Genomic DNA, 14,248 nt, shown 5'->3' on the forward strand with positions numbered 1-14,248 from the left:
ATTTCTGTTTTATTTAGGTACATTGTGCAGCCCTAGTTTGTGTGTGTGTGTGTGTGTGTGTGTGTGTGTGTGTGTAATATGAATATGTATATATTAATGACTGTTAGGTATGCAACAGTAATAACACAAAACATTAAATGTGAATATGCATGCACATTAAACATCCACTACACAGAGGATTAAATCCACGACATCATCACGCTACAGTCTGCAGTGAGGAGTACTTGAAATTGGAACTTGAAGTTGCTTAGACTTTGTTTTTTAAAGCTGTTGTATTTTGCAGTAAATACATTCTTTCCTGTGTATTTTTAACCAGTTATTTTAGAGTGTGCCTCAAAGACACAAAGTTAAAGTCTGAGAATTTCAGCAGTGCTTCATAAGTTGAACAGTAACATTAGGATCACATTAAATCAGCTCAGCTTAGCCATTGCAGTCCATTCATTCATTTTTTTTTGGCATTTTCTGTTTCAGTGTACTGATGGGGATAGCTGCTTCACTGTGAAGCCAGAGGAACTGACTCTGAGAACTGGAGAGGAGCAAGGTGTAGTGGTGTCCTTCACTGCTCAGGGCACACAGAAGCTGAGGGAGAGGTATGCACATTCATGTAGATACATTTTCATACTTTTTGGTTTTCTTTTTAAATGCTATACATTTTGCGCATTCTCCTAGACTTGATTAAAATGTATCTTGTTTTGAATATCACAGTCAGAAGACTCAGAGATTTTTATGGGCCAAGTGTGCTCACACACACACAAGGAATTTGACTTTGTAACACAAGCTTCCTGTACTTTTTTTACATTTTTTTTTTTTTTTTTTTGGCAATGAAAATAGCCATAGAAGCTGGCATGGTGTTAAATAGAGGTGGGGGAAAAATCGTTTCAGCTATGCATCGTGATTCATACTCAAACGATTCTGAATCAATTCTCAAAAAAATCAGAATCGATTCTGAGTTCAGTTTAAATCAAGGTGGAGCAATGGCGCACACCAAAGACAGATGTAGAAACAAGACGTGAGTTAAGTGCATACACTAAAGTCAAGTGCACAAACACGACTGTTTGCAGACCAGCTGTATCAAACACATGCCCATTTGTGCCCGAATGAAACTACGATCCCAAAATTCTTTCACAAACCCACGCAAGTAACAATGGGAGAGTTTATTTGTGATAACATGCCATCAAACAACATGAAAGACGAGCTCGCACCCATTATTGCACTGATTTGCACACAACGAGGGAAAACACAGAAGAAAATAATGATAGGCAGCGGTTCAGGAGATGTTGGTGATTTTCATTTAATTCTTTTTTTTTTTCTTCCCCGATGATTTAATTCTCCATCAGCTTTTGCTTTATTGCCGGTCACTTGCTTGTCAGGATAGTGTGCACACCTGATGATAAAGGTTTGAAATCCATCATAGCTTTTGCGACAGGGTCGTGCGATCTTCTACTCGTAGAGCAAACAGATGGAACAGTGCATAAGGGATGCTTGATACATTTCTGAAGCAGCAACTGCGCTATTTAAACCACTTTACTATCACCTGTGCAGGTGAGGAGAGGAGAAGCTGACAGCTGCACTCTCATATAAGCAAATATATCTCATCCTGGACCAGCAATTTCCAGTTGTGGTTAAAAATTAAAATGAATAGCATGGCATAGATTAATTTTAAATAATTAAATACTATTAAATGATTTACAATGCTTAAAAATAATAATAATTATATATCAGTTGAATTAATATTATTCAGTGTGTTTTAATGGAGAACCAATATTTTTTTTCTTGTGCTTTTAAGAGATTTTTTATAAGGTTCTGAAGAAACTGAGACACTCTTTTAAACTATAGAACCATTTATTTAATCTTGTGGATGTTCCATGTTTTGTTCACAGCTCATACTGAATGTAAAAGGCCAGTTTATGTAATGTGACTCATTCTGATTTTTTAAAAGAGCTGTTAAATAAAAAGCTGAAAGGGAAAAAAAATAGAGTAAAAAATAAATTTTGAAGAATGTGAAAAAAGAAATTGAAGGACAAGATGCATTGTGATGCATTGAGAATCATTTATAATCTAATCGTTACCCTTTGAATCGTAATTGAATCGTGAGGCCAGTGAAGATTCACACCTCTAGTGTTAAAAAATAAAGAAACAATGTCTTGTGTACAACAGATGTAAAACAGCTGGACACAGAATTACAAGATTAACATATTTGCAGAATAATAGGAACATGAATAAAACTAATATGAATAGTTTATGTACAGAGTTGTTACATACAGTTATCTACACAGGTAGTAGAGATATAAAAAATAGAAATATAAAAGTGGGACAATTACATTTTGCCACTTCATTTATTGCACCTGTAAGTGATGATTAAATTCTCTTGTCAGCATGTTGACGATTCTAGTTCTGCCGGGTTGGCCGCAGTATGAGGTGATGCTGAAAGGTGAGATGGTCCAAGGGATTTCTGAGAAGGTGGCAACCTCCCCACCTGCTGTATTACCACAGGTTGAAGTCCCACCCATCCTCTCCAACAAACAGTTCATGGCCTGGGGAGGGGTTACTCTGGGCAGAGCAGTGTGAGTATACAGACATTGATAGAAAGAGCCATATATATGGAAACAGGTGAAATGAATGTGAACATTTTTGCTTTTGTGTTTGTAGGCAACAGAAACTGGTGCTAAGGAACAATTCCCCAACTACAGCACAGCAACTCAGACTTCTCATCAGGGGGCAAGACCAAGACTGTTTCCAGGTGAGATTTCTACAGTAACCAACACTGGCTTTATGGAAAATGGAGAAATTATCCTTTAGCGTTCCCCTTCATTTCAGTATCGGTTGCTCAGCTTGCATAGGACCTATTTGCTGTCATCTTTACTCATTGGTTCTCAGTTCTGGGCCCTGAATTGTTTGAGCCTCAGCCATAAATGCTATGTGACTAATTACTCTGGAGCCTCTGGAAAATGACATCATGACAATGCTGTTGGCACCACAGGAATGCGCATAGTCCCAAGTCCTACACTAGCAACTATCCTGAGCTGTGCCGGCAAAGACAGTAGACAGCGATAATAGTCTAGGTTTGCACTTTTAAAAGCCCTCCAAAAAATTGGTTACTTGCAAAACATCTTTCATATACTGAAATATTTACGATTGTTGCTTGCAAAAAAATAAATGCATTTTGTCAGAATGCATAGCTTCTTTTGAATGGCCGTCAATATAGAAAATTTTCAACAATTTTTCCCCCTCTGGGGTTAACTGGCCCATGCTAACCAGCCAAATCAGTTTTATAGAAAAGTGTCAGTCTCCTTACATTTGTCCACCCTTTTATCCTCACTCTGTCTCTCTCTGTATCTCAATCCTGAAGCTGCAAAGTTCATTTGGCCCAGATGAGAGACTAACACATAATAGAGAGCTGTCAATCAAACCCAAAGAGGATGTGACCGTTCACCTGCTCTTTGCTCCCACCCGTGTTGCCTCCATGCTAGCCAAACTGGAAATCAAGCAGTCTGCTGCATGTGCTTCCCAGCCTGGGGTCAAATTCACAGTGAGTTTATTAATAATCTCTTAAATTTATTCATACTGCACATAAATCCAATTTTTTTTTTTTTTTTTTTTAAATCCAATCTTTATGAATGACTGACTGATCACACTGTCCTTTTGTAAGTAATGAAATCTGATCCATTTGTTCAGAGGATGTAGTCAATATCTGATGTATCTACATCGTTTTCTATTTTAATGAATTGAGCATCAGCACAACTCCAAGAGATATATGAGAGAAGTCAGTGAGGAAAGAGATGGAAAACTGTCCATCGGCATCTTGCCATGGTTTTGAACTAATAAGACACAAGTGAGTGTAGAATTCAGCCACAGCCGTAGACACTACTGATTTTTGTATATGACATTACAGTCATGCTATATCTCGAATGCTAAAAATTACTACATCCTATCTGAGCAATTAGACTAAAATTAATCTTCAAAAATTCTGAAAAGGTTAAACCACATATGGAAATGTGCTTTGGATAAGGTGTTTTTCTGTTTATGCAACAAACAAAATGTCAGATACACATCTGCCTAAATAAAACCTTTATAAAAAAAAAAGGTGTTGGCTCCAATCATATTGAATGTGGTGTTGTCAGATTCCACTATCAGGCTATGGCGGCACGAGTAATGTGATCCTGGAGGAGCTGAGAAAGCGTTCTGATGGTTATGTTGCTACTCTGAGTGGAGTGCAGATGGGCCGCGTCAGTAAGCTGTGTGTGTGCATAAGGAACACTGGTTCACGTGCTGCCTTTGTGAAAGCTGTACCCTACAGTGACCTGCAGAACCGAACTATCATGGACTCAACCATTATCAGCCTGTCCCCTTCGCAGTTTGTCCTAAAAGAGAGAACACAGGAGGTGAGCCTTGTGCAAGCTTTTTTTCAGTTTCAACTTCAATTTAGAGGCCAAAATGAAATGACAAGCATTCCCTTTTACTCATGCAATCTATATTCCTGAGTGAAACAGGATATGCAGCAAGAAGAAATGTAGGGCGAACTTGCTTTTATGATTTTATTGTATAGCGCTTTTCACAATACATATTACAGAATACATATATTGTATTTGTTACAATATATGCAATACATGTATTGTATACATTACGACAATACACATGTTTTTTCAGAACAGCTTTACAGAAAATAGAGCCTTAATGCCCCCAGAGAGCAAGCCAAAAACAACAGTGGCAAACACCCTGTATTGAAGTATATAAGGGTCAATTCATGTTGGCATTTGGGAAATCTGGGACATGTGCTGTCTTAAAGGAATATTACAGGTTCAATACAAGTTAAGCTCAAATGTCAACATTTGTTGCATAATGTTGATTAATAAAAAAATCAAAAAACGAGGTTCCATTGAGGCATTTACAGTGGAAGTGAATGGGGCCAATTTTTGGAGGGTTTAAAATCAGAAATGTGAAGCTTATAATTTTATAAAAGCATTTTCACTTTTAATTCTTAAAACTCATGTATCATTTGAGCTGTAAAGTTGTTTAGATGGTCATTTTTAGTCGTTTTAAGTTTATGTTGACATTTATATCTTCATGGCTGCAAAGTTGTAAAACTGGCTATAACTATATTCAGAAAAGTGATTTTATCACACTAAAATCATGTAAACACACATTGTTTGTCTTGCGGCTATAGTTTTGAAATGGTGAATATTTTACGTTTACAGATGGACCCATTCACTTCCATCGTAAGTGCCTCACTTATGTTTCTGAGTGAAACATGATTTGCAGCAAAAAGAAATGTAGGGCGAACTTGCTTTTTATGATTTTTATTGTATAGTGCTTTTCACAATATATATTGCATACAAAATACAGATATTGTATGGTATGTTACAATATTTGCAATACATTTTATTATATATATATTACAACAATACATATGTTTTTTCAGAGCAGCTTTACAGATTGGTCCCATTCACTTTGATTGTAAGTGGGCAAGTAAAAATTTGTTGTGGTAATCAACATTATGCTACAAATGCTGTCGATTGAGATTACCTTATATTGAACCTGGAATATTCCTTTAAATGAAATATTGATGTGGAATGGTTATTTATGCCGTACATTTGGTTTTGAAACAACTTTATTCCAAGTAAACACTTCTATCTTCCTTATTGGATTGTTATTCAGCCACTGCTGTTGAGATAAGACTGATATCCTGGTATCTACTTGTATTCCTTTAAAAGAGTAATCAGTGCTGTTTCTATAGGTGATCACAATAGCAATGAAGGCGTCACACACAGAGCAGGCTCTCTGTCAGTCCGGTGCAGCTCTTTTCGCCACCATCTGCCTCTTCTGTGGGGATGAGGTCTCTCGACAGCAGTTTAGGAAGTCAGTGACAAAGTTTCTTTGACTAGAGAAAATCATTTTATCCCTAAACTTTAAATTGTTTCAATTCTGTGAGTTCTAAGTTTATTTCACATCACAAAATATCACCAATGGTGCAGTGTAAAATGAGATACAAAAAGTACTGTTAAAATATATATATATATATATATATATATTAGACTTGCTCTATTACAATGGAAAAAAATTGCACTTAGAATTGTTTTTGTTTTTTAAAACATTAGTGATGGAAAGGCAATTTTTGTCATTTTGTTTTCAACTTCCTAGGTTACTACAGAGTAAACCAGAGGCAGGGAAGAAAGTACTGTCTGAAAACAGCTTATTAAAGAGTATCCCCTTTGATGAGATGTTCCTCGGAGAGGAACTAGTTCAGGAAGGTAAGGTGATGAATATTCATCAGCTGATATTGAAATTGTTAGCTGTCCAAGGTTGTGCTCATAAAGAAAAGAAAATACTGTTTATTTAGTAATGCAGTGGCAAATTACCTGCACATAATTTTTCATTACCTCTCACTCTGTGATTGGCTTATTTTTTTAGCCTGTGATCTGCCTCAAAGACCTAATGAAGCTCAGATTTTCTATGGCAATTTGAGCAAGGTGATGCTGTCATTGTTTGGAACTATAGAAACATCAGACTCTGGAGAGAGCGACCATATGGAGGCCATCAGACCCTCACAACAGCACCATCCTGACTCGGACAGGTGTGCATCTTCCCCATATTATTATTAAAACTAAATAAATGCTTAAATACAGCTTACTTACATTGCAATACATTAACAACTTTACAATCTTTTTAGGTCTGGGCCATTATTTGATAAAGTTGCCATTCACTTTCCTGTGTTTTATAGTTTAAGTGCAGAGTGTAATTTTTTTAAATGTCAGTTTTAATGGTGCTTATGAAATTAATGTGTAGTTTTCCACACAGTGGTTTGGGGTCATCGGGCCGTTATATCAGTAATGTTTCTCTGGATGTGCTGCCAGTCAAAGGGCCTCCATTAAGCTCATCAGAACCTGTGCTGAAACAAACTGAGCTGAACCTGGAGAACACCTGGAGCATCAAGCCTAAACAGCTGGTTCTTAATGCACCCACAATCAGTACGACTCAGTTTGAGTTTGGGAATGTGATGAATTAATGATGTGTAAATGACTTCATGTGGTGTAATGTTGATGTTATAAATGTATTTGATAGGTGATCTACAGCAGTGGTTTCCAAACTGGGTACTGCAGAATCTCTAACTCTGTTCACTGTTTTAATAGCCACCGATGTTAAAAATAGTGCTCGCATGCTGTGTGACCACAGTCGGCTGCTTTCCCTCTAAATAGTGCTTGTCTCTCGTTGTGAATGCAGCTGCGCTTGTGAACAGTAATGCGCATCTTGGTCAAAATGCCCCTCTTGACAGGATATTAATCTAAACGCATTAATATATTGAGAGTGTAAACAGATGGGACAAAAATATCTCAAGATATCAGATCTGTACATATGAAATGCAGTCTAATAGATCTGCTGCTGTCTGTTATAGACCTATAGTTAATATTAAACAAACAACAATACTGACAAGAAAAAGAGAAAAGCACTCACTGTCCTTGGCTGGATAACTTTAGAAGCTTTAAGCCCAATAAATTTCAATGACCATTCTGCTTCTCAGTCAAACTGACTGCATCAAATCAGTATTAATGTATCTAATGATCAAACAGTAAAGATTGTCAATAATTTGGCATAAGATTACTGTTTTAATGTTTTATATTATGATTTTTTCAATGTTTAATTTCTGCTGTTACTGAAAAATAGCACTATTTACTCAGTTCTCCATTTTATTACTGGCTCTTGAATAATTTTAGAAGCAATGTTTACTTAAACACTTGAAGGATACCTTGATTTTAAACTAATTGGATAACATTTATATTAATATTAAACTTTTTAAATAAAGAAGGGTTTTCAATACCATATCTGTATTTATTTGTGCCCTGGAAAAAGAAAGAAAAAGAAAACACTCCAAAGGGGTGCCGTACTTTTAAAAAGTTTGGGAGCCACTGCTCTACAGAATGACTGATGTGGTTTGATTCACAGAAAATGCACTTTGTCATTGTCTTTGGTTGTTTGCAGACAGTGCGGCTGACACCAGGTATGTGAAGATACTGAACCGCTCAAACAGGGAGCTGAGCTTTGAGCTGTCATGGCCTGCTCACTGCCTTACCATCACCCCACAGCACGGAGTCATTGAACCTCAGTACGAGACTTGCATATTCAAACAGTGAAATCAAATAGAATCACAAACACTTTGTTCTCATTTTTCTCACACAAAGTGCATGACTAAAGTAAACTTTTGGCATTGCAACAAAATGCTAGATGAACTTATAGTAGTGCTGTAAATCAATTAAAATATTTAATCACGATTAATCACATAATTATTCATTTTAATTGCGATTAATCGCAGATTTGAAGAAAGTGCTCAAATTTTACTCTATAATTATTTTCCAGTCAAAATGCACTTATTTGCTGCTTAGGAAATAAAACAATATGTAACAATAATGCTTTAACATTTTCCAAACAAAGCTTTCCACAGTATAAAGATAAAAATGCACTAAAATAGCACCAATTAAGTAACATTAAACATTTCACAAAGTCTAAGTGGGAGGTTGACTAATTAAAGAGAATTAGAACAAAGTATTTGGTTTCTCTAGGCTTGTTTTGTGCAACAAAGCATTAAGAGGTACTTTTCCCATCACTAGCCGCTTTTCCACTATCCAGCCAGTGTGAGCCAGGGCTGTCAACTGCTCAGCTGTATCCAATAGCCTCGGTCCTCGAGACCAAATTTAGGATCTGCATTCCCAACATTGGGCCAATAGCCCTGCAGCGTTGCCCTAAAACCCACCCTTAACATGCCACCCTGGTGCCAACGTCACACATCCCATCAATTTCACAAGCAAGAGGGAAGCAATGGAAACTAGCAAGCCCTTGAAATTAATGCTGATTTGTACTGTGTCTGCACTTGTTTTTTTTCCGAACCTGTACTCTATTGTGCTCGATACACAAATTGGCAAATTCGGCGACAATATACTTAATCACGTCTTCATTTTGGCAGACGCCATCGATCTGATGTTGCACAATTTCATCAACCTAAATATTCTGAAGAGCCCTGATTTCATCTATTGACCAGTACTGATGATTCTCCATTCTCCGTTGATCTGTAGAGGTAAGGTGAGGCGCTGAAACCTCTGACCTGACTGAGCAAAACTTGGCCTTTGACATTGACCCCACCTCAATCCCCAGTTGGCCATTGGCACTGAGGAGGCACGATGAAGCCCCATAAGTGACAGTGGGAACACAACTGGCCTTGGCACGCACTAGCATGCCCTCTTTTGGCCTGATAGTGGAAACGCTGCTACTGAATTGTGTGTGTGTTGTGGAGTGTGCATCATTGTAATGACTCCAGGCAGACACATTGCAAAGTCTCCACCCTAATCCGACCAGTGTTAATGCTGGTTTATGCTTTATTAACGGTAAATGCGTTAATCGAGATTTTGACAGCTCTAATTTATAGCCTTTTTTTTTTTCAGGAGTCACTTGCAAATCCTCATCAGTCCCAATCCCTCCCTGGCAACCAAGTACTCCATGCTGCCCTGGAGTGGACAGATATATGTACAGTGTGATGATCAACAGAAGGTAATTGTTTCATCTATCTGTCCATATACAACATGCTGTAGGAATGAATGAATGCATATGTTTAGTGTGTTTGGGTAAGCCTTTAAAGCTGATATAGTCCACATAGCATCAGCTAATAGATTAATCTGTAGGAACAGCCTATTTATAATCAACCTCACTTTTTTCTTGATTATCTTTCCATTTTGCTCTTTTCTGTAGTCCATTAAAGTGCAGATCCGGCAGGATCTGGCAATGGATGTTTCAGCTGCTAGCTGTGTCACAGACCGATCTCTGTGCCCATTGCCTCCCCAGGCTGAGACCCCCACTGTATCAGAACAGAAACCTCAGAGCAGCAGCACTCAGCCTCAGGTTGAGATTAAGAATCGAACTCTGGTCTTTCCACCCACTGCCTCTGGAGAATCATCAGGTAACTCTATAGAACTCTGTAGAATAGCCCGATGTCACCCGGGTAAATTCTGCTAGTTTAGCCAATACTTCAAAACACTCATAATTAGAGGCCGACTGATTAATGCTGAAAACAATAATTAATGTAAGCTAAGAAAAAGGTTGATATCCTATTAATTGCCTGATTAGTTTTAAAATTCTGAATATTGAATCTCATATAACAGTGGGAGTACATTTATATCATGTAACGAACGATACATATATACAATATGGTTATTTTGGTCTGAATTTTAACCACAAAAAAAAAAAGTTTCATTTAATTAAATTTTAGTGACCGTGTATGTCTTAAGATGTCTGAAAATGCTGGGTAATCAAAGTGCAGGCCTACTTAATTATACAATATGTAAAGAAAGCATCTTTCTCTAGAACGCTTTTTTTTTTTTTTTCTGCACAGAATGTTCTTTAGAGTTGGAGAATCATGGAGAGGAGGTGAGGTGGTACCTCTCTTCATTTGCTCCTCCTTATGTCAAGGTGTGTGATTTATTGGCACTTTATTTACATTTTGAAACCTCATTCCTGAAGGGTTTATTGATTTACCATGCTGCTTTCTCTTGGATCAGGGTGTGGATACCAGTGGAGATGTTTTTCGTGCCACATACTCTGCCTTTAGATGCGAGAAGGTGTCTGGGACTCTTGGCATCCAAGAGAGGATGAAGGTATGTGATATCATCCATTTTTACAGGACACTTTGAATACTTAATTGATTTGCTACATAGCTATGCTAGTTTCATCTCTTTTGCCTCACTCTGCAGTCTTTCTCCTCGTATAATAAACATGAAATGAAATTGATTTGAATTGAATTTTTTTTATTCATTTTGCAAATACCCATGTAATAAGTGGAATGATGTAAAGTCAGCCTGGTCATTATGCAGCTATTTTTGCTATAATGGCCAGATTTTGCAGTAAGATGCTATTGTTGTTGTTTTTCACCCACAACCTTTTCTTGTTTATCTTTCTGTCCAGGTGCCAATCATTTTCCTCCCACGTGACAGCGGAGATTATGCCCAGTTTTGGGATTTGGAGTGCCACCCAGCAGCCAAACCCCAGCATAAGAGCAGAGTTCGCTTCCAGCTCTGTGGCACTGTATGTTTATCACATACAAACTCTTGTCCATTCATAAAAACACAAACTGCAAAGGCAATGTAAAGTGGTAACACAGAACTCAGTTAATGCAACTCCATTATATACGTTTGTCTGCCAACAATGTGGGCTTTTAGATGAAAGTGTTATGGTTACTAGTCTAGATTACTCAAGGGGGAAAGTTAACCAAAGCAGACAAAACTAATGCATGTGAAATACTGTTATTGGGAATAGTTATAATTTACTGTTGAGAGGATTCATTTATATGTGTAGGGCATAAGAGCAGACGATGGATCCAGTGTAAAAAAAAATTGCTCACTGGTGAAAACAGAAGTCACTGTGAAGAACAGGACAAGACTGGAGTCTGCAGGCTCAAAGATGGGGTAAGACTGTTTTACACTGAAATATCATCTTTAGCTCTATTCAGACGGGACTAGTTTTCCCTGAGGACGTTAGGGAAATTAGTGTTTCACAGACTTACTCTGTGATTTTAATCCCATCTGTTTTTTGTTTTTTTCTCACACGACCTATGTAAACAAATTCCAGAGCAAATTACTTAGTGTTTTTCGGCTCACTCAAGGGTCCTCTGAGAAATCTAATCCCGTCTGAATACAAATGTCTGTTATTGCTGATACTGAATTTTCACAACGCTTCTCCTTATGTATTTCTCCACTCAATTACGTAATGTTATAATTATATAATTCACAGAAAAGTATTGTTTATTTCATTGGGTTTATTATAAGCAGCCACTTCTATAAACTCATACAAATTTTATTTTAATAGGCTTTTAAAAATAAGTACTAATAATAAGTAATAATGTATAATTAATAAACTACAATTAAATCAAATTAAATAATTATTTTAAATTTAAATTGAAGTTTAAAAAGTTAATTTTTCACCTAAATTGTGTTCAACGCCCACATCTAGAAAACAGACACTCCCACCTCTATAATAGACTCGGAGATCTTTAGTCCCGTCCGCATCAGTACATTAAATCTCAGACGTCATTAAAACGAATCCCGTCCGAATAGGGCTTTTGTAGTTACATCACTGTTAGAAAATGTAATTCAGGCAAAGCACATCACGAGATTTATTCTAATTCTGACATGTATATTATACTGTGTAAAATATTATATTTATAGAGGAGAGTTAAAATTCACCTCCTTAAAATATCCTATAAAATGTGTTTATTTTTCTCTCATGTGGCAATCAGATCCCAGACCGAGTCCCAAAAGAGAGGTGTGTATGCACCCCAGAGTTTGTACACATTTCCTGCCACACGTGTGGGCACCACCAGCACACTGAAGGTTAACTTCAGAAATAACTCCTCCAACACACACGAGGTAAGAACATGGGACTCCACTAGTCAGAATACACTGAAGGATCATCAAAATGCCACACATTTCATTGCTGTGCCAAAAAAAAGAAACCTTTTTTTTTTTTTTCAGTATTTTTCAGAATTCAATGCAGACACCCTTTTTGTGCCTTGATTGCTCAAAATATAACCTCATTTTGTCTCTTAAAATATGGAGACCAGAACAGAATGTTGTACTTTTAGACATTTTCATGAGACTTTAATAACTTGTCAATAACAAAACATATTTACAAAAACAAACAATTGATTACTTGGTGAACTACGGCAGTCATACGTCAATTATTTTGTTCTGAATGATCAATCACTTGGAAATGTAAATTTAAGTCTTAACAGATTCACTGAATGGTCATCTTGCTTTTAAATTAGCCTATTAATGTTGATTGTTTCACCTTAGCTACTGTGTTATTGCATGTTTCTGTGTGGAGTGATATTACTGCTCCTTCTAAATGTGTGGTATGAGACTTATTTTGAGCTTTTCTAATTGACTTGCAGCTAAAATTCACAAGTCCTAAAGAGCCTTTCCTCACCAGGCATTCAAATTATTCCCTAAGGTGAGTTTCTTTTGCTTTCTCTGTTTATCTTTTCTCTATCATTAGTTAGACATACTATTTGCTCAAGTCAGTTAATAAGTAATTGTAGGTCAAGATTTCACAGAAGCATTCTGTATGATTTCACTTCCTGCTGCCAATGCCTGGTGTGAAGGCTCTGACTCTGAGCTCAGCCACAGGTATAATGATACTGGTAGTATGTGCATGTGTATGTGACTGCCAGTGTCTTTTTGTGGGTTGTAGCATTATATGCATGTTAACATGTATGCATAACCATCCCATACTAAGTGTGATGTTATAATGTTATAAGTCAGTTTTAATAGTGAAATTACCTGTTCCTTTGTTCATTTAAACAGAGGCATTTTTGCATGCCTCTTGAAGAAAAAAAAATTTAACTAAAATTTCTGCTTCATAAATACATCTATTTTAGCAGTTTCTCGTATTGTGGAATTCCTTTTAGAATACCATTCACTGGTCAGTGTTTTGTTGTATAGCATCACACTCTGACCATATTGTTTGTATGTTTTCATACCTTTTGAATCTTTTCTATGTCTCTCTAGATCACAACACTACATCAACCTCCCAGTGCAGTTCGTGCCAGCCGCTGCAGGCCAGTTCTCCGGCACGCTACTTGTACAGACAGACACAGACGCTAAACTTACCATAGAGCTCATTGGAGAAGCCTTACTGTAAAGACCTGCTCATATTCACTCACCACCAGCAGAGGCCACTGCAAACCAAAACTAATGATAAATTATTTTGATCCGAGCCTCTGACTTTTCTTCTAAATGCCTTGGAAAAAGAATGTCAAATTTAGTGTTTTATTCCTCCCTTTTTGTATTCTTTATCAACTGTTATTTTGTAGTTATGGCCTTTTGGATAAGCATATTACAATATGGGTATTATATATCCAGCATCGCAACATTTGCCAGAAACTGTTATTGTTGTGTTGCCACATTTCATCACCATTGCAATCACTAATGTAATGTTTTTGTTGCTGTTGTGTGATTTGTTTGGTCGAAATGAACTCACCGGTTTACAGAAGAATGTTATCACATGGAGCCAAAAACATATTTTAAAGATATGCATCACCATTAGTCGAAGACTGCACATGCTCTGAACAACACAAAAAGTCTCTTTGTGTGTTATTGTGTCCTGTGTATTTATTTTAAATCACTGTTGTTGATAAAAATAAAAATAGCTGTATTAACTGACTTTACTTTTGGCCACCTAATGTGTATCCTGACTGTACTATTTATTTCATTGA

The 14,248-nt window shown here is 36.9% G+C and overlaps 1 protein-coding gene across 7 annotated transcripts in view; it reads left to right on the forward strand.

Annotated features, from left to right (window-relative positions):
* The window catches only part of LOC127454254 (centrosomal protein of 192 kDa-like), a 65,826-nt gene extending 51,631 nt beyond the window's left edge, over positions 1-14,195 (forward strand). For 4 of the 7 annotated variants that reach the window (XM_051721324.1, XM_051721326.1, XM_051721328.1 and 1 more), the window contains 19 exons: positions 472-590; positions 2,376-2,564; positions 2,650-2,740; positions 3,350-3,529; positions 4,122-4,382; positions 5,735-5,856; positions 6,139-6,248; positions 6,409-6,571; positions 6,784-6,965; positions 7,975-8,098; positions 9,429-9,534; positions 9,733-9,940; positions 10,373-10,449; positions 10,539-10,634; positions 10,942-11,061; positions 11,332-11,441; positions 12,272-12,401; positions 12,926-12,984; positions 13,542-14,195. In XM_051721324.1, the coding sequence (XP_051577284.1) occupies positions 472-590; positions 2,376-2,564; positions 2,650-2,740; positions 3,350-3,529; positions 4,122-4,382; positions 5,735-5,856; positions 6,139-6,248; positions 6,409-6,571; positions 6,784-6,965; positions 7,975-8,098; positions 9,429-9,534; positions 9,733-9,940; positions 10,373-10,449; positions 10,539-10,634; positions 10,942-11,061; positions 11,332-11,441; positions 12,272-12,401; positions 12,926-12,984; positions 13,542-13,674 (2,580 nt within the window). In that variant the 3' untranslated portion in view covers positions 13,675-14,195. Of the gene's footprint in view, positions 1-471; positions 591-2,375; positions 2,565-2,649; positions 2,741-3,349; positions 3,530-4,121; positions 4,383-5,734; positions 5,857-6,138; positions 6,249-6,408; positions 6,572-6,783; positions 6,966-7,974; positions 8,099-9,428; positions 9,535-9,732; positions 9,941-10,372; positions 10,450-10,538; positions 10,635-10,941; positions 11,062-11,331; positions 11,442-12,271; positions 12,402-12,925; positions 12,985-13,541 lie in introns of those variants that run through there. The other 3 variants (XM_051721327.1, XM_051721330.1, XR_007899507.1) reach the window with 2 other exon arrangements.
* The last annotated feature ends 53 nt before the right edge of the window (positions 14,196-14,248 follow it).

This window comes from Myxocyprinus asiaticus, chromosome 16, assembly GCF_019703515.2.
Source record: "Myxocyprinus asiaticus isolate MX2 ecotype Aquarium Trade chromosome 16, UBuf_Myxa_2, whole genome shotgun sequence".
NCBI lineage: Eukaryota > Metazoa > Chordata > Actinopteri > Cypriniformes > Catostomidae > Myxocyprinus > Myxocyprinus asiaticus.